Source organism: Pyxicephalus adspersus, chromosome 3 (genome assembly GCF_032062135.1).
Source record: "Pyxicephalus adspersus chromosome 3, UCB_Pads_2.0, whole genome shotgun sequence".
Taxonomy (NCBI): domain Eukaryota; kingdom Metazoa; phylum Chordata; class Amphibia; order Anura; family Pyxicephalidae; genus Pyxicephalus; species Pyxicephalus adspersus.
The window spans coordinates 22,976,608-22,997,972 of record NC_092860.1 but is presented as its reverse complement, the minus strand read 5'-3'; the positions used below and the strand labels follow the sequence as shown (position 1 = coordinate 22,997,972).

The 21,365-nt window shown below is 36.9% G+C and overlaps 1 protein-coding gene across 3 annotated transcripts in view; it reads right to left on the bottom strand.

Moving 5' to 3' along the window:
* ITGB4 (integrin subunit beta 4) overlaps positions 1 to 21,365 on the bottom strand; it is a 53,907-nt gene that overhangs the window by 31,121 nt on the left and 1,421 nt on the right. For all 3 annotated transcript variants that reach the window (XM_072403894.1, XM_072403896.1, XM_072403895.1), the window contains 5 exons: positions 11,669 to 11,743; positions 6,254 to 6,336; positions 4,251 to 4,352; positions 2,597 to 2,801; positions 949 to 1,045 (listed from right to left, as the gene is read on the bottom strand). In XM_072403894.1, the coding sequence (XP_072259995.1) occupies positions 949 to 1,045; positions 2,597 to 2,801; positions 4,251 to 4,352; positions 6,254 to 6,336; positions 11,669 to 11,735 (554 nt within the window). In that variant the 5' untranslated portion in view covers positions 11,736 to 11,743. The remainder of the gene's footprint in view (positions 1 to 948; positions 1,046 to 2,596; positions 2,802 to 4,250; positions 4,353 to 6,253; positions 6,337 to 11,668; positions 11,744 to 21,365) is intronic.

Below are 21,365 nucleotides of genomic sequence, written 5' to 3'. Positions count from 1 at the left end.
TAAAAATACATCTGCTATCCCTTAACTCAAATACATTTTTATATTAATATTTATCATGGCTTACAGCAAATGAAGGTTACCAGATAATTCTAGCAGGCTTTATCAAGTTGTGGTTATCTTTGCAGTTAGCTATCTTTAATAGTCAGCAGTCAGTAGAACAGATAAAAGCAGATGTTTATCAGCATTATTGGTTTCAGACAAATATTAGAACAGGGGTGCCCACACTTTTTTGGCTTGCGAGCTACTTTTAAATCGACCAAGTCGAAATGATCTACCAACAGTAAAAACTTGGACTTTATAACTCCTGTGCGTGTTTTTTTTGAAAGGCAGGGCTCCACAATCTACTTGCGCTGCCTTTGCGATCTACGATCACGATCCACCTGTTGGGCACCACTGTATTGCAATATAAGTTTTGCCTAGAGGGCCATATTGCCACTGTGCTGTTCAAAGAACCCCCAGCACATTTAAAAAAGCCATGCTGTGTGTTTTACTTATTGTATATCTCTTGCTTCAGGAGTCTGTAGCAGGAAGAAATAGAATTAATTTAAATAGATGGGGAAAATGTGATAGAATTAGGAAAAGGATGAAGGTCATGTGACAGGGCTCACCTTCAATTGGCAAGCATTTTCTGCAGCATTATGCAGAGAACAAATCATATGACAACGCCAGCTCCACATTGTGCTCTGAATTTAATAAAAAAAATTTTAATTACAGAAACAGTGTGGAGTATTACAAGTAATTGGTTTGAACAACACTGTGTGCAAGCTATGAGTGCTTACAATAGTACCCAAATAATTAATTTTGTTCATGGAGCCCTACTGCTTTAAAGAATTTACAGTATATTTGCAAAAATAGTATCAAAGTTCCCAATTCTCTTAATTTATTGTGGAAATTTGTGAAGTGATTAAAGAGAGGAAAATATAAAGTAGAAAACCCTAATTTACTTACTTCTCTGGTCTCATATCTGTCTGAGGAACTGAAACTTTATCCACAAACTTCCCAAAGCCAATAGTGTAATCACTGGACAGCCTTGAGACGACCTCAGCTAAAGAAGTGAACAAAAAAAAGACAAGTTAAAAAAATAAATTGCTTCTATTTGTGTACAACCCTAATATTAGTTTATAGCACAAAAAGGTAAAAGCTAGACCCTTTATTCCAACTTTATGGAACAGGTCCATAGTCTCTTACTCTTTTCTGTACCATTTTAAATTGCAATATATGACAATGTCAGTTGTGGAAACACATATGATAAATAATCTGGTAATCTGATTTTTGGGATATTACCTCAGAGACATCACTAGTTTTTGGCACTGTGATTGGAAGTTTTGTGTCTTTTTCACACAATGTGCAGCAGCCACCTCTTCACTTCCAAAGCTACACATCTATGTTCTCATATCCATAATTTGGAATTTAGATGTGGTCCTTTTTACCACACTTACCCACTTACATTACACCTATAGCATTCTACTGAACTGCTTTATTTACTGTTTATATACTGTTTTACCCAACCTGTCCAAAAAAACTTTGTCCTGAGAAAGTAGTAGTCACATTCAACTTGAATTGTAATTTTTAAGATGTTTCACAACTTAGGCTCAGTTGAATGTGACCAACTACTACTAGCAATACAATGACCTGTAGGTGGATTTTGTCCCGAGAAAAAAAACATACAGGTACGCGCAGAGCAGTGCTTGTATATATCTGAAACCACCTTGAAAACTATCCTACAATAGCCAGATGCTGACCATTCGACAGGCAGTTCTCCAGTAGCTTCTGATAGTCCTACCCCTTTTTCTGCCATATTCCTTTTGGAATGAATTTCTGTACATTATAATTATGGGCCATCAGGAGCAGGGCTAAGCAGCATGCTTTGATACTACACTGCCAGAGCTCTGGCTGTCTGAATAGCCAAGCCTTTGTCTGTAACAAGAAGGTTTACAAGGCTGCACAATGGCACAGAGGCAGTCACTTTAAATAGGGTGTAGACAATAAAGTATGGTCAGGCATAGAGCCTCAACTTTAGACAACATCAAAATGGTTGAATTTGGCAACAATCATCTCATGTCTATGGCTACCTTTAATGGTTTAATGCTAAAGAATGCTTAAAACCCATGTGAAATGCTTTTTACTTTCCAAAAATATGGGGTAAGGCCTTTCCATTCATTTTTTAAAAGACAAAGTGAGAGTAATTTTTTTTTTAATAAAGGGAAATACTTAGACAGTTGTCACAAGAACAAGTGACCTTATTGGAAGACCTTTCCATCTATTCCTATTCCTGTATTCATATTCTTAACCCAACTGCTAACTACTGGTTCTGACTGATGCACAACAATTACCAAAGACTGTGGGCCTAATTTATTCATGGATTCAGCAAACCTGAAAATAATCTGGTCCAGGATTCAAAGCATTTTCTAGCAAAAAGCAATGACTTTGAAGCAATCCACTCCAGGTTTGCTGGATCACCCAGCTTCACCGATGAAAATGTATTCTCCCCAGACTTGGAAAGCTTTAATAAATCAGGGCCTGTATGTAGCCCTTGGACAGCAGTATAGGTTTTAAATGCACTCTATTCTGTGGGAGGTAATTTAATTATCCTCACCCAAACTATCTCCCATTTTTTTGAGATTTTCCAAGTCATCAGACATTGAGTAGGAGAAGTCCATCAAGATATAAAGATCCACAGGTGTATCCAGAGGTTCAAAGACACGGTATTCAAAGCTCTGTTCCTCTCCAGCACGCATTCGCATGGACATTCGTTGAGGATAGACTTGAGTTCTACTTAATTTTGTATTAATTTCTTCTTTCTGTAGACAAAACAGACATTACTTTAAAAAGTAGGTAAAACCATGTAAATTATGAATTTAAAGTATAAACTGGACCAATTATCCAAATAGATTTAGCCTATGAAATTGATTCTTAGGGACAAGGCATGTTGAATGTACATTAATTTAATGTCTGTTTTAACTCTCCATCCAAAACAGCTTTCTATGAATTTGGGAAGGATAAATACTCCTGTCACTACGAGGAAACTTCACTTCATATTTTTTGTTCCTGTAAAAGCAGGACAAGAAGTATGGGGAGCAGATGTCACTGACACAGAAAGACAAGGACAGTTATAATAAACCTATGTTTTACGAAATAAAGTGTTTTGTTGTAATGTTTGTCGCCACTAAAGAAATTTCTCCTAATTTCATATCTGGATAACAGAGATTAAAGCACAAAAAAATCCTAACAAAAATTTATATCTGCTCTTTAGACTTTGTTCAAAAAGTTTTTGACTACAGTTGTAATGAAAATATATTGTGCCCATATGGTTCAACATACATGTTTCCTCAAGTAAAACTTCTTTTTGGTGTTGAGCTATTTAAAAATTTTAAAAAATGAGCATGAGCATAGTCATCACTAAATGCTGATTCTGCAGATCTTGCCCTTCTGTAAAAATGTTTATCTGCCAACATGGTAAAATGCTGAAGTTGGAGGCTGTTTTAGACAAGTCATTGTGAACCTTATATAAACAGTATGCTTTATGAAAACAAGATGCCACGTTTTCACTTTTTCATTTTTTTCATATTTCATATTTTTCTTCTCAGTGCATCTGATATCCTGGAGCCTCTCTGCAGCCACTTCCTGTCTATATGCACATGCTCCACTGCTGGCTGACTTATCATCCACAATAGGTGGTAGTAAATGATAGGTTTGTTGGCATGTAACAGAGTTGCAAGAAAGGAGGGGAATTGACCAAAGACAGGAACAAAGCACCCAATAGTTCCTGCACAAGAACCACCGTGACAATATTACCAGGTATTATTTGGTTTAATGTTCAGATATAGAACAGAAATGTATCTGCCATTGTTGTCCTTCTTGTAAAAATGGTATATGCTTTGTAAAATATCGATTCAATGTTTTTCAGACACAGACCTGAAGCATGCAGCAATGTAAAATCTAAATTTCTCCCCAGCGTTCTTCCCAGACTCTTTTAATTTGGGTGCACCACCCGGGAACATTTTTGTAACCACCCTGCTGTTTTTGAGTGGTTACTGAAGAGTTGTATCACAACACAGGGGCTGCCACCCACCTACAATTTCTTCCCCCCCGGCCTAAAAGAGTTTCTGGATTGAACACTGTTCCTATATATTCTTGCTCCAGGCCAGTTTAACCAAAACCAATAAATGAAAGGTAGCCAATGATTCAAAAAGAGTTTCCCAGCAGGTCTAACAAAGAGACATTGGGATTTGCTTGAAGCTTAATCTTACCTGAAGAGTCCGGACTTCACTCTCCATATAAACGATTCCCGCTGCGCTGCATCCATATTGGATAAGATTACTCCTCAGGTCACAACGAACTTGACTGAATTTCTATGAGAATGAAGAATTATGAGTAAGAATTTCTGATAATCAATCCCTTACCAGAATTTTATTAATGAAGTCTGAAAAGCTATAAATTCTGATTTCTAATCCAAAAAATGGGTACATTTGCATAGAACATTTTGGAGCTTTGACATTTATGTCACAGAGCATAATACTGTTCTCCCACGGTACTCATCTCTGTAAAATGTAAAATGTTTAGTTACAAAACAGCATTCTGTATAGCTGCACAAAGAGATGTCCTTTATGAACAATAACGATGAGATTCTGGATCAGCTCATTTGCTGCAGTTAACTCTCCCTGTTCTGTTTTTAAAGCATATTATATAGATGTGGAATCACCATAGAGGATGTAATGAAAATGTTTGATTGGAATGGCAATAAAACTTTGTCAGGGAGATTATTTTCTGGATGACTATGTACACCTATAATGTATCACCTTGGCTTAGATTAAAGCTATGCACATTCATCTATTTATCTATTAGGTAAGAAAGAGGTAAGTTGACTGGGAGGTAAGTTCACTGCATCCTTCCTCAACAGAAAAAGACAGTGTTTGTCCCCAGTCGGTCATTTAGTGATTCATTGCTGTGGATTGCTAAACGACATTGGGGGGCTGCTGTACACTCTGTGCTGTACTGTAAATCAGTTCATTAGGGATCGGTAAGAAGAATGCTCCTTACGTTTGTGATCAGTGCGTTGAATGCTCCCACTTATAATAATGATCAGAATGCCACCCTTACAGACAGCTAAAATTATAATTGGTGTAGTAATTGGTGTATAATTGGTGTATAATAATTGGTGTATAATATGTGTATGTTTGGCTTTGTCAAGTGGCATTGACCCTGGACATAGGCAAATATCACATAGGAGGTAATTCATCCGCGGCTCAAGGAACACCTGCAAACATCAGGAGGAACCCTAGGGGCCAAAGATTCCTGGTTGAGAATGGCTGCTCTAGATTCTTGCCTTAGACAATCACGATTGTTTTTCTCTGGCCACAATTATCCCATATTTGTACATATCTCAATACTTTAAATAAATGCTATATCACAGAGTAATAATTTGTAGCACTTAAAGCTTTTCTGTACCAGGATTTTTACTAAATCATTGTATTTTTTGAAAAAATGTGCCATTGAAAGCAAGGAACATATTTTCTTCACACTCTATAAAAGTATTTTTATTTTTATCATTTATATTTATGACTAGAACCTTCAATTGAACCTGTGATTTATCCGTGCAGGGAATGTTATCACTATATTCAATCTTGGCAAGATATCCTCATATACTTAGATCAACTTTGTAATAAAAGAAAAACCACTCTTCACTCCTCAGCCTTGCCTTTGATGTAAAAAAGTAAGTTCCAGGACTAATTGTACAGCGCTGTGTAATATGTTGGCGCTATATAAATCCTGTTTATTAATTATAATAATAATAATTATGATAATTTGTTTTCAGGGTCTGTTAGACTGATCAATGTACTACAATGCAGGTTTGGACAGACCTGTATTATTTCTATAAATGCAGTCCAGAATTATGAACAGATGTGCATTGTATATTGAAAGGCACCTTCTTCGTGGTAGGCTGTGAAGTTGTTTTTGGGTGCCATTTAAAATGTTTTATCATGAGTTATTGCAAGACACAAGGGTGAAATATGCCCATAATCCATCCGCCTGTATAATTTAATAATAAACTTCCAATCTCATCATCCTTTATGTAATGGAGATAAAATGGCAGATGTACACAGTCCAGTATGGATAAAAACCATGGCTGCCTCTATACATACAGTGAAATGGTTTAGAAATTCTTTAACCTTCACCCTACACTAGACATTATATACACAGAACTATCAACTCTTTTGAAAATAAAACATTGGGAATGGTAAATATGCCTTACTTCATCTATACAATAGGAACAGTCCTTATCCACACGGATACATTCTGTACAGGTCTTTGCTCTGGAAGCCACACATTGGTTTACTGTAATTATAAAGATACATTCATTAAAATGACATTGGATTTAAAGTAGGTGCATACAGGGAGCAGAGACAATATGAAAGAGGATTGATTTTCATTATATGAAAAGATGAAGATTAGGAGAGAGACCATAGAAAACAAAAAACTATGAAGGAACACATGAGCTTTTCCTTAACCTCCCTGGCAGTATTTTTAATTGTCAAAGTGGTACATTATTATTTTAAATTTCTCGCCAGGTCCTGCCTCTCAGTGCACCACCGCCACACGCTCACGTGTCCCATTGATCATGCCAGGGACACAAGGCCAGGGGACGGAGATGCCAGGTGGCCATCGCTGGAGGATGCTGCGGGCTCGTGAGGACCAGGTAAGCCCTTTACAATTCCTCCCCGAGTTTGGCCCAAGGTTTCCGCTTTTGGTACTGCAAATGAATCCCAAGCCACACTCGGGAATACCTCCAGGGAGGATAATATATGCAGTACTTCTGTGGAATTCAATACTTTGTGACATGCTCTACAAAACCCATGCATACAATTTTATATGGACTGATAGTCTTGATGGGTTTTTATTTGGAGGACATGTGACAATACTTTTTGATGTTTCAAATTTTTCTTAAAGAAGCAAAACCAGCGAAACATGTTGAAACGAAATTGGAACAAAAGAAATGAAATTGAGATACTAGGTGAATATGTTTTTTTATGTATTCATCCTACTATGTTTTTCACAATGTATTGCATGTTTCATGTATTTTAAATGTTTAAATAAATTATGGTTTTATTATTAGGAATGATGGCTAATGAATATTATAAAGAGTACCTTAAAAGTCCTATAACTTTTTTCTAAAAAGTGGTGATAAAAAGTTTTCCATATAGATATTTTATAGATATGACATTTTTTCCACGTTTACCAGACTAACCTGAGCTGTTTTTGTGAGGGAGGTTTGTTATATACAAAGCTCAGTGGCTCAAGCACCAAGCAAATACTTTAAGCAAAGTAGTAACTTCAACCCCCAAACTGCCCCCCTCTGCCTTCTCCGTTAGGAAATCATTATTTTTAAATTTTTCAAATAAATGGTTTTATAAAGAGATAAACTTGTCAGATCCACTTCTGGTTATAAGATTTTTTTATGTTTTGGAAAGAATGAGGGAGCATTAGATCTGGTACCCATGAAGCAGGGTGTCTGCTTTCCTTTACTGGTGAACAGCCAGGCATTTCTACAAGCTGACCTTAATTTTTCACAAATTCCACATGTGGATCACCAGAGCATGCATATACACAGTTCAATGTGTTTCTAGGCCTACATCTTTGTCAAAAAACTTTATTTATAAGTAACAACTTATAAGTACATATTACATAAAATATGTACATATATTAATACATAATAAATTACAGATATAAAACATGTTTGTCAGACGTACTAATCTCATATGCACTTCTAGAACCAATAATTTTACTAGTTTGTGAATATGGTGTCCTTCTTTGCCATTTACTACAATTATGACATTTCTACATTTGTATGGCTACAAGAAACAAAGGAATTCAATGAAAGCCTAGTTTTTATCTCATTATATCAAAGGTCGGTTTATCAAACCCATTCAATGTGCTTCCCTTACATGTGCAGAAATGCAGTGAGTCATAATGGTGTCTGGCCATAAATAGTTGCCCTGGCAACCCTAATACAAAAATGTAAACAATAAAGGCTGCTGATTATTCACTTTCATATATGCTAGATTAATGATAACACCTCCAGAGCAAAAGCCATTGACCTTGGTAATGGTTCTGCATGCAATGTCCTGATTTCAAGTCAAACCAGACCATCGGTTTTTATTGCTCAGTGGTCCAGTTTGGATGATTTTGTGCCAACTGAAGACACTTTTGCATGGACTGATATGCAGCAAGCTGCAATGTCCTGTGTGTTCTGAAACCTTTCTCTCATTGCCAGCATTAGATGTTTCAGCAATTTGTGCTATAGTAGTCCTAGGATCACACCAGATTGGTGATCCCCCCACCTTAACTTATAGTTAGTAATGGGCCAGTTACTGATTCACCAATTGCCCTTTCTTTTGCCAGTTTTGGTAAAAAACAATGTATACTGTGTACAATGTATACTAGGAATGCCACACAAGTTTTAGGCTTATGCTAGATGATGTACAGCTAGGCTACGTTTACATCGACCAGAATAGATCAGTGAATGACATTGGTGACAGCTGTAAACACACTATATTTTCACCCGAAAGGATCATGTTCATTTGTGAAATCTAGCATGTGTACAGATGTCTCTGATGTTGATCAGTCCTGGCGGATCAATGAATGACTGAGCATGGACAAACACTGTTTTTGCTATGGAGGAGGTGCCCCTTCCTCGTTCCCCCCCCGCATCCCTTTTTACAGACCTAAACAGAGGTGTATCCACAGTGCTCATTCATTTTCCTGTCATTAAAAACGATAACAAAAGATCTTTTCCAATGACAGAAATCAATCATGTGTGCATAGCGTTAGGCCCAATTCAAAGTCACTCATAAGCTTAAACATGCCCATTACCTTGAAGTACTAACTATTCACTGTTTAATATATCCCATATATATTTTTTGCAAATCACGACTACACAATATGTATAATATAATACAGCAACACCATTACTTCTGTAAATTCTGTAGGTGAGGTGAGAGCATTCCTGAGTTATAGTTCTAGAGTTTGTGTGAAGTTCATCACACAAACATCAATCCTGAGTGGCATAAATGATGCCAAGAACAGAGAATTCAAGAACAGTGTTGATGTGTGTACAGAGACACCAGGGAGTCTATTTATAAAGCAGTGAATCTGACATTCGCTCGAACATTCCCTAGTGGAGAATCAATCACTGCCAATAAAACACATGGGTCTGAAGGATTCTCCACAAAAGAATGTTTCAGTAAATGTCAGATTCACTACTTTATAAAAAGACCCGAAACACTGCTTACAATAGGAAATTTGCAGTACTTTTTAAAATGCATTTAGTTTTCTCATTTGTCAATAATTGTATAATTGTGCACAAAAAAGTCCATTTGTGGTTTTATGTGTTTAGAATTTTGCTCACCATACTTCTTTTTTACTACTGAATATTCTATAGTAGATTCAATAAAACTGGAGCTCCTTTTCTTCTATTTTTTTAATACATTTACATGCAAACTTTATTTTTTAGTTTTGCATAGAGAAGGGAAGGATTGGAACCTTAGCCAAATTTGTATTGCATTCTTTACACTGCTTTGTAGATTTAGCCATGCTATTTGTCCTGGTGACCAGAAAGCTACAGGAAATCTGATTTTAGAAAAACACTAGAACAAGAGGTTAAGGGAACTCTTTCACTGGTCATATTTACTGTTTTGTGACAGTTGTGAAGAGTGGAATTCCCCTCCCCTAGAGGTCCTCTTTTACTTCCTGTTGTTTTTTGGGGATTTTTGGGACAGGAACTAAAGCAAAAATACCCTAACATTGAAACGGACAGAAAAAAAAACTGTGTGGGGTTCTAAACTAACCGATCCAAAAACATTTCATCTATACATACACATTAGGTGAATAATTTTTCTGCCTTATACCTACTTCCCTTGCCATTCATGTTGCATGTGTGAGGCCATATGTAAGCTGCTGATTGTGACATAGGGGTTACCACTCTGTATTTTAACAGCCTAGCTGGTAAAAATGGCCTTGAGGCCAATGTTTTTTATAGGAAAAAGACCATATTGGGCAGTATATTTTCCCCGGAATGGATGGCAACACTATTGTGACAAGAATGTGCAAAAGCAAGTAAGGGGTGGCCGAGCTTCACAGTAACAGTTTGCTCGCACTTTCCTGCTTTCTGCACATTCCTGTTGTCTAGTGAGGCAGTCCTTCGCAGTACTGATCTGGTAGGGACATGTGATGGCCTTGAGGTTGCATTGAGCGCTAATATTATTAAAGCAAAGTTTTGGAGGAAGTTGCAGATACCGTATATGCATGAACTTCTAGATGTCTGCAATTTATAACTGAAACTTTTTATTTTATTTTCTGCTAACAAATAGCAAATTACTTTTTAGAAATCCATTCTAGGTTTGCTGGACCACCCAGCTTTACTGAATAAAGTGTATCCTCTCCAGCCTTGGGGAGTTTTAATAAATCAGGCCCATTATTGAGAAAGCAAATACATCTAATGTAGGTTGATGCAACTTCTAAGGAGGTTAACCTAGACTTTGCTGTAAAAATCCAAGGTCTGATTAATATATTAGCGCCCGCCCCCTACCATTTTTAGCAGTGTGTAAATATCTCTAGGGGAAAAATATTAAATATACTTACTTTTCCCCTACCCTGTTTCCCCGATGATAAGACACTGTCTTATTTTTTTTGGAAGGCCAAAATATGCTCTAGGGCTTATTTTCAGGGGGATGCCTTATTTACCCATGAGGAAGACTACAGTACACAGTTATTGTTCATGTGCCATTTTATTTTTCATTTTTCCCTAAAAAGGGGGGGCTGTCTTATTTGATGGCCCTGCCTTATCATCGGGGAAACACGGTAGCTTCCACCTGGAGCCAGCTGCAGGAGAAAATGTAGTTCCAGCACAAGCACAGGAGCTACATTATCAATGGCCATCTAATGGCTGAAGAGTATTTCCATCTTCAAGGAAGCCCACTGAGGAGCAGGTGGCGAAGGTGGTGCTTTCAAAGGATTCAGAGATGACAGATTCTGAAACTGTCATCGCTGCAGGGTGGCTACACATGGGAAAGTATGTGCCAAAGACAGCACAGTATACTGCGCATTTTTACAGTAAAGAATGCCCCCATATTATGTCATGCATACCTTGCATTTTACTACAAGGTTCATTTTAAATACCAGTAAGAAGTTAGTAAACTGCATGTCCAAAGCATTGGAATGATAATGTTCCGATTTAAACTAATGTAAACAAAAAAAAAAAAAAGCCCAATAAAGTCAACACAGGCACTAAAGCTAAAATATAGGCAGATGTTAAAACAGACAAACCCATTTAAAGATTAATTTGTGAACAAATCAAAGGCACCTACATTTGTCTAAGATGAGCAAAACTCTGAGCATTTTACATTCTGCTGTAAGTCTGACTGGCAATGACATTGTCATTTGTGTGCTGATTGCCTTTTTATCAAAAACAGGACTGAGCAGGTCCTTGATAGAGCTGCGTTCCTCAATTGCAGTGTAATATCCAGGAAGATCTGACTGATGGCAGTCTGCCTGGATCATAAGACTGGCCTAAGAGAATTACAAATCACTGTAGGTAAAACAGTTCCCATACATGTATTTCAACCATGTGTTACGTTTGGAGATTAGTTTTATATATGGGCTAATCACTTACCTTTGCAGTTGGCGAAAGATATACTCAGAAGCAGCAGCAAAGCCCCTAGAATGTGAGGGGCGAGCATTTCCCCACCTACAAAGAAAACAATTTGGAATTAATCTATGGAACCACTTAAAAAGAAAACACTACTGTGGATCTGCAAAGGTAAGTCTAAAAAGTTGATAGAATATATGATAAACTTTAATCCAACTATTGTTATGGCAGTAAACATGAATTATCAGACTCAGTGGTGCTCTCTATGTCCACCCTTGACTTTTTAAATGCCCCCCTCTTTAATGTTACCAAGAATTAAGAGCAAGCTTTAGAAAAATTAACAAAATTGCTATGTGTGTCAGATTCCTTATATCAATATGATATTTCCCAGTTGCTAGCCCATTGGCTTATTGGCTGCAACAGTTGAATAACACATTGTCAAAAGAAATGCTTTAAAAGAAAGCTATATTTCCTGATTTTGGTTCAGATTTTTAATGAGTTTATTTCCCCAGAGGTAATTTATACCAGTTAAATAATTTAAAGAAAGAAATCTAATAAAATCACATGATAGTATATCTAATCTAATTCATAGATAATTTGGAAAATAAAGTTATGAAATTTAAAAGATAATAAACTGTGTCACTGATCCCTGAGGAACAGAAAATAAACATCCTAGAGTGACCCCAAATTTTGCTAGGAGTAGGCACAGTAACAGGTTCTACCTATAGCAGTATAATATGCAGGATTTATTATATTCCTTTGAATACAATGCCCAGAGCTAAGAAAATCCCACTTTTAGACATGGGAGAACACAGAACTATCCCCAGCCTCTCCCAGTACAACCATTGGTGCTTGATTGGCCAAGGTTCAATGCTGTCACATTATGGTTGAAGAGAGCATACATAGCCCTGAGCAAGTTTGACTTTCTCAAGAAAGAAAAATGTAGTGAAGAGTGGTTGGGTCTCAGATAAGCAGACAATTGGTACAGGTACTATAGGTTCACTTAAAGTATATAATTCACACTTAGGTTTGCTGATCACACCAAATCATGAATACAATTACCTAAGTTCATTTTTCTTCTTCTCCAAAAATTTTTTTCCAAAATAAAATGCATGCTGTTGAAGCTATTCTTTTTCATATAAGCATTAAAGGGGGAATTTGTTTTGGAGCCTTGGTAATACCCCTAAACTCCAGAGTCAAATTGTATCATTTACACTTCCATAGTCCCCCCTGGATCCAACTCCGGTCCTCAAGGGTCAAAATACCCATTTTCTTAGGGACGGAAGTATATTTGGTAAGGTATGGTCTATAAAGAGTCAGAAACTAACTGAATATGTATAAAAATTGTATCTTCTTAGAAGATACAAAGTAAAATAGATACAAGTAAAAATAAAAACATTTTTTTTAAAAACAAATTTTAAATGCTCCTTGAGGGCTACAAAAGATTAGAATGAAGACAAACAGCACTCTTTTTATTTCTATTGATTTTTATTACCAGTGACAAATGTTTGTAACCATCTCAGGTGAAAGACTAGTTTCTGTACAGTTGTCCCTCAGTTTTACTCACTGGTCATGCTCCTGTTTCCTATGGAGGAGGATGCTGAGGGATGCCTTCCGCCCATCCTCCCGCTAATGCTCCCTATTGTATGGAATGAATAGGCTGTCTGCGCAATTTCACATGTGTATATAATTTTAACCTTTAAGTTAAAAGTTCACTTGATTGGAAGGTCCCAGACCAGGTTTTTGTTTTGATGTGCAGAACAATAACTTTTTTACATTCAATGTATACCTAGTAAGTACCCCTGGATCCTAACTGTTATACCTTAGTTTTGGTGTTTGTCTATACTTGGATTCACACAAATTTTCAGGGTTTTTGGCAGGTCAAACAGTTCAGGTATGGGGTTTAAGCTTTTCAGAGTTTTGCAGGTGTTTCCATTTCAAAAGTAAATAGCTGACATAGCTGTCCTTAGGAAATAGCAGATATAAAATCTGGTGGAAATACAATCTGTGTTGTCTGCAGAAGTTAGAACATTGCTTTGATTTTCTCACCCCCTGCCTAACCCACAATGGAACAGTATTCGATTTCAGATACTTTGTCTGTCCTTGAATACCCTATCTTTTTGTTTTGTATAAGCAAAGATTGGTAGGTAAGTTTTTTTTACTTGTCTGCAGTATTAAAGGGCTATTGGTCAATTGCTTGTTAGGTTTTTGTTTTTAAGAGTTGTAAAAACACATTCAATTTTCTGCATGAAAGTGCACATTAACTAGATTTTTACATCTAAGGGATATAGTTTACTATGTTTTTAATGGAAATGATAAGATTCCACCTATACATGTACATTCCCTGCACCCTGTACCAAATGTCCATTGCTGTATATCTCCCTTTAAAGTGTTTGCATTCAGCAGATATCTACCAGGTGACCCAACTCAGGAGAAAATGATAAATTAGGCAGGTTAATAATCGTGCTATGAAAAAATACCAGCAATCTGCAGAGGTCCAGAGTTCATCAGTACAATATACAAAGAAAAACCATAAAGTGACCCTGTTTATAGACATCAAAAGACTGAATATATCTTATTTTATTAATTAGCTTGTGTCAACTACACAATGCTTACAGAGCATATGATGATCAAATGCCTTTATTACCACAAACAAATAAAGAAACAAATGTCAGCTGTCTGTCTTTTTTGCTTGCCATGGTAAGAACAGGCCATGATAATTTGAAATATATATATATATATATATATATATATATATATATAAAAAAAAAAATATATATATATATATATATATATATATATATTTATTTATAGTAATGGCTCCTGCAGTAAACCAAAGCATAGCACATTTGGTCAAAGTTGTGCATGTGCCTATCATGTACTTGTAGACAGTTGAGGTTTGATAGGGTTATGCCAGTAAAGATGGTACCAATAGGTCAGCTCCAATGTGCCTGCTGCAATTCGTATCTATGTCAGTCAACAGGGATACCAGGGGGCCAAAGCTGCCAGTTTACCAAGAGTCCTGTTCTGCCTTAGTCTGTCTGTGATTTCACTAGAAGACATCACAAACTTTAAGTGAAGTCAAGTGAACTTTAGGAATTACTTTGGGGCCAACTCCTTTGAAAAATATTATTTTAGTTCTGAGTGTACACAAGGGGATTGGATCACCCATGCTTTTCTGGAGGAATAAAAGACTCCAACAGAGAGATTTCCTTGTAGTAAAATGTGTATCTGCCCCACCTTGCACAAATCGATTCTAGGACTAGCATTCTACAGTAATTTATTATTTATCCGTCAATTAAGAGAATTCTAAAGCTGCATACACACATATATGTTTGACAATCCTTTAAGACGACTAAAGACTGCACGATGCATGAACGAGTGCTATACGTACAGCACCATTCTGTTTTATGGAGCACCCTGCTGTGCGCTCTCCCCCTTTCCTTGCATTAGGATCGTTCGTCGTTCATCGTCTGTGGATCCGCCAGGATGGTCGTTCGGATGATGAACGACGGGCGCTGTACACACGTCAGATTCTTGTATGATATCGGCCCTGAGATATATCATTGTATAGCTGTTCCAAAATGATGTTTCAAGATTCACTGTGTGGATGGCTAAACAAAAGTTTGCTATTGTTTACTATTGCTATCCCTCTCCATAGAATAGAACAGTGCTATACGTACAACAGTGGTTTGTTTCTTCTATCGCTGGAAACAATCACTAAAGATCGTTTCCTGCCATCATTTTTGAGTGTTATGTACAGACAGGGAGGGCATCACTATATCTCATAGCCTGGTCTGCTGCAGTTCAGATAGAATGTGTATTTTATTGCATGTTGCTTTTATTTCGGTGTACACTCCATGCACCACAATGTTCGTGCAATTTAGAGCACAATGCACAGATATGATCTAGGAAGGGAGCTGGGAATACTTATTGATGTATTAGTAAGTAACCCTCTCCATCCTGATTGACCCCATCCTTGTTGCTGCTGTTATTAATTACTGTCAATAATCACTAATAGCTACTTATTGTTGGTAATTTCTTCCTATCCTTTGTAAAATCTGCATGCCATCATACAGGACATATCTATTACATCATGACCATGCATCTCAGATTTCCTCAAAATATACCAGATATGAACACGACTAACTGAACTTGTGTGGATGAAACAAATCTTGTCCTCGGAAATGTCTAATTTTCAATAAATGTTATATAGAATTCTTTTATGGGATACAGAAGAATAGAAGATCTAAGCAGACGAACAAAAATCCAATATAGACTGACTGGTCACTGCTAGGAAGGGTGAATTTTGTTATTTTTCCTAAACCTGTCCTTGCCAGTTAGAAGATTGGAGCTTTTCCAAAATGTATGAATCACCATCCTGCCTGTGTGCTAGTCAAGTTTTCTGAAGTGATTGGGTGGTGTAAATAAAATGATCATTGTCTAATTTCTTAGAGTGAACCTATACTGAAAGATTATGAAAGCTGCCATTTCTGAACTTATTCTGAAGAATGCTGGTTACTTGGATGTAAAACTGATCTTTTGGTTTTAGTCACAAACCTGAAGCAAGAATGCAAATAACTGTGGCACAAGTGTGCAGAACACCTGAGCTGTACACTCAATCTAGGTCGGAGATCCAGAACTTAATAAAGGCACAGGATCAGAACACAAACCTGGAAAACGTTATTTATTCTACAGATCAGCAATCAGATGGCAGTTTACATAATCTCTTAGTAAAGATCTGTGTAAGGAATTGTCCATAAAACTTAAATGGGTTATGCATAATCTATATTTACAGTCATTTAGCTGTATATATCTAAAGAAGGGGTCAGCAAACTTTTTGGACTACTAGGCCTTTTCAGGAAGTCAAGAAGGCAAACTAGGCCAGAGGAACAAGGTGTCCAAGGAAAGATTTTTTTATTTAAAAATACAGTACGATGGGAAACATGATGCTGCATGTTCTTGGAGACAGATACAGTATCAGGTTCTAATGATAAGGAGTTCAAATAAATAAAAAAAATAATAACTATAAAAAAAATTAAATTAATAGATAACTGTTATTAGAACAGGTTCAAAGCATTTTTTTCTTGGAATGGGCCTTATAGGTGCTTTGTGCAGTATTATACTTAAGGACAATAAAACACTTATTTTGTTTAAAAGAAAATGTTAATTGGCTTCCCCAAAAAAACTGACTTTAGACTACATTAATGACAAATAACTATGGTATTGACATTAGATTGTGAGCCCCTTTGAGGGACAGTTAGTGACATGACATGACATCGACTTTGTACAGCACTGCGTAATATGATGGTGCTATATAAATACTGTTTAGTCATAATAATTTATCAGATAATTATTATATGATTAGTTACTAATCATATATTAATCATCTGATAAATTATGCATCATTAGGTGATAAAACTTACTATTAAACTTACTTTACTTCACTTTACTTTACTTTTTTCCTGGCCCTCTGTTACTGCTTTTGCATCTAGTCCCATGTCCCATGTGTAGGCACCTGGGAACACGTGGGACACGGGACTCCTATCAACGCGAGACTCTCTCGAGTCCTGTGCTTAAGGCTCCACCCCACCAGGAACGCCCCTGAAGGGAAATCCCTCTCCTCCGCAATGCATACAGAAGAGAGGGAGTGTCCCCTTACCCTGGCAGAAGTTTTAACGCCTGGGGTAAATAGGGAAGGGAGCCACAACAAGAAGGCTCAAGAGGGTTGCCGACCCCTGCCAGCCGGGATTAGGCCGGATCGACCATTACAAAACTAGGGGGCATTAGGCCGGACTACTGGCTAGGCCGTATCTGGCCGACCTCTGATCTAAAGCATCAAATCATTTAAATCACTGCTTCCTTTGACCATTAGTCTCCCCTGGGAATTACACAAGATTTGGTGATGTAACTACTATGCTTCTTGCTGTTCTGTAGAGCAGGAATTTCCTTGCATCTGCTTCATTCATTTAGAAATCTGTGATTTTTAAATCTGTCCTGCTGTTTCTTGATTATTCTTCCATTAAACATAAGATCACCAGTCATCAGGTGAGCAGCTTTGACATGAAGAACCAAAGCCTTACACTTCCATCATTGTAAAGACATATAAATACATTGTGGAACAAGGCAAGATAAGTCATTAATGGGGAAAGATCTGCTACTTGGAGGCCACTGGCAATACTGTTCCTTTGGTTATCTTTTTTGGGCACAGCTTTCAAAGTTTATCGGTGCAACTTAATTCAGCACGTTTTTTTTTCAATGTCCCCCTTCCTTCCCAACACCTTATGCTTACGTTCCTATTGCTCTGCACCTACTCAGTCAGTTGCCACACTTGGGTTAAACTGTAACACACAACCATACAACTGACCATACAACTATAAAATCTCTATAATATTGTACAGATGTTACCACAAAAACTGAGCTTAAACCCCATACCTATGAACAGTTTTACCTGCCAAAAACCCTGAAAATTAATGTGAATACAAAAGAGCCGGCATCAAAAAAATTTTGCTTTACTACTGATAAGAAATTGTGTGATTATCATAAAGAGAACCTGCTTATGCATTATTTCTCTACCACAACAACCATTTCCACTATATAACTAATAGCCCTTGGTTTAATGTAAAATCAAATATGAAATAAAGAGAAGAAGGTGTGACCCTACCTTACTAGTTTAGTGATGTATGTGCCAACATACAAACATCTTTGCACTGTAAGTTTGTATCATTGAATTGTATATCAACTCTCTCCTGCTTTTATCAGCAGGGTGATATTTACATTATCTCTCTTATATGTATGTCACAGAAGACATGTTGATTTTTTTGCCAAGAAAACCCCTGTCTTTCTCCTTTTTTCAATTAATGAAAAATCAAACACAAGGTATGGAGTTATGTAGCTGAAGGTGATCACTGAATTATCTAACTCATTTTGTCCACACCTCTATTTGTCATAACTTTTCTTCTCTGGAATACTTGGAATGACTTTTTTAGAGCTTGAGGCAGTGAAATCTATTAATGCATTGGGCAATTAATGTAGATTTGACTCCAGGTGACATTAAAGTTCTATACATTCTTTAATTCTAGTCTTATGAAATGTTGATTTCCAGAGGCAGTATAATTAACGAGTGCAGTACAGACATAGCTTTTCTGTTGTGGAGAACTGTTGTGTCCTCTGCAATATGACACAATTAGCAATCATTAGTGGCCAGTTGGAGAAAGCTGTACTAATGTAGGGCAAAATATTGTGTGTCTACACAAGTCTTCAGTTTTCTAAAGCAATGTGTTTATATAAAAACTCTTTAATTAAACACAGTTTAAAGCTTTCAGCATTCTTTCTTGTGCTCAGTGTTGCTGATTGGCTTCAGGTTTCCTTTAGCCACTTTCAATCATTGTGGCTGTACATCATTGTTCAAGATTTGCTTTCTAAAAGTGACAACGGTAGACCATTCATGTGCAATGTGGATTAAAACTCAGTTGTTGTCTCCTTCAGAAGTCTATGTTACAAGGTGACAATACATTTTGGAAACAGTTGTTATATCATACCAGGAAGTACCTAAACATGGCAGAATCACCAAGTATTATTTCAATCAAAACTGTAGATTAAACATTAAAAATTACAAAAATGACATCAATATGTGATCTAAGTGATAGTGTTTACATCCACTTCATTGGGTATTTTTCCTCCTCACAGGCAATAAATAGCAAATTAAACATTTGGATCTGTAAAACACATGATTAGGAGTGGAATGATATTCTCTATGCTTATGTAGTGATCCGTTTTTTTACATGTGTTCCTTTATTTTGGAGATCTGACTATGTAAGTAGCAGATGTAAATCTGTCACAAATCTTCACAATTCCTGTGGCAGAATTATTTACTCATTTCCTTTAAAGGTTGAGCATGGTTCCACCCCTGCACTAGGGTGAGCAATACAAAGGCTTAGGAGGCAGAAATGGTGGAGCCAAAATCAACTTTTATGGGAAAACAGGGATATTGCTATGAATTTGCCTACCTAAATCTCTGGATCTTTTGCCTGGTCTGGTGTAAGATTTTTGCTGAATAACTCGAACTCGTCCTAATATATTTTTTTTTCATATGCCTAATCGGGATTACCTGAGTTTGTGGCAGGTTCACCTAAACAGACTTAAATTGTGTAAATCAATGTGATGGGCAAAAAGATTCTCATTTAATCCCATACTGTTTACTGACTACACAGAGTAGCCTCTTACATACACACAACATTGTGTGAACCTACGCCACATGCAGTATACTAGTTCTTTTCAGCCAAAAGTTATAATAATTTCAATGATATTAGTTTAAAATATTAGGATATATAAAAAAAGGCAATGATGTGCCACAATTGGCATGCAGCAGACCTCTCCAAAGTAAAACGTCTATTGACTGAGGCAAAAGTGTATATTATATTTGGGATTCCAAAAAGTTATTAGTACAGCCCAGAGTTCATCTGAATAGATTCTAATGCAAAAAGTTTCGAAGCAAAGATTCCACCACTATACAAGTAATGTCTTCAAAATATTTAATATCACTTTCTTTAAAATAAAGAAACACATGTATACACATAAGAATGAATCAATGACATCCTTCAACATTCTCGCTTTTCCTTTCAGAAGGCTCATATGATACAGACAAGTAATTCTATATACCTATCAGGGATAAGGTATTGGGTCTTTCTTTGCTGTACTGTCCAGGGTCACTTTACGTGCAGAACCTTTCCTATTTATAAATCTTAGGGGAGGACTGGGAACCTTTGTCCTGGGGTACAAAGAGATGGAACCAGCTATTTAATGGAAGGGAATGATTTCTGTGGTTGAAGGGTATTCTGCAAAGTATGTCATGGTGTTTTGATCATTTGTGGGTATAGTAAAAGATAAGTGTTTCCAAAGGGCATGAATAATTGTGACACACCTTTTCATCATCAGCTTCCTTTGCACCCTCGGCATTGGGACACGTGGCTTTTTGCCAATGCCAATGGCAAACTCCCCTCTGTGGTTGCAGGTTTGATATGGTAGTGGGTAGATATATAATTCCCTGCATGCGTCATTGACTGTGAGTCCTGTTTTGACTGGTGTCTGAATGGTGAAAAATATCAACTCAGGGCCACCAGCTCAACATATTTTATTAGTAATAGCTTTGGGGGCAAATCTGTCCCCCAGTCCAGCCCTCCCCTAATTATCTAGAAAACCTTTATTAGAACACATTCTGAATTGTAGAACAGTGAATAGCTCACACATTTTGCCTTTGCAAGTAGCCCAACAATGGAAACCAGTCTGTCCATACTGAAGAGTGATAGCATTGGGAGGTCCACTAACTAGCCTTGCTAATCACGCACTTGGACTTGTTCTTGGCTTTGAAAATCGATGCAGTATACATAAAACTCAACTGATCCTACACAGTGAATACTAAGAGCATTTTCCTGGAGGGATGTTTTTTGCTGACTTGTACCTGCTCACACCCACAATCTTGACCTGGAGTATCAAGTAACAATAGGAGAGAAGTTTTAACAAAACATCCATTGTATAATTTATGTGGCCCATCACACAACTATTTGCAGTGTCCCAACACGATGGGGGTTATATGAAAGTGACATTGTACTAAACACTTTACAAAGTTGTCAGTGGCAGTAAGTTGATTAAGGGTTAAAAGTGAGAAACGTTTTACTCTGGAAAAAAGTAAAAGAGAACTGTTTATGTTTTGCAGCAGCCA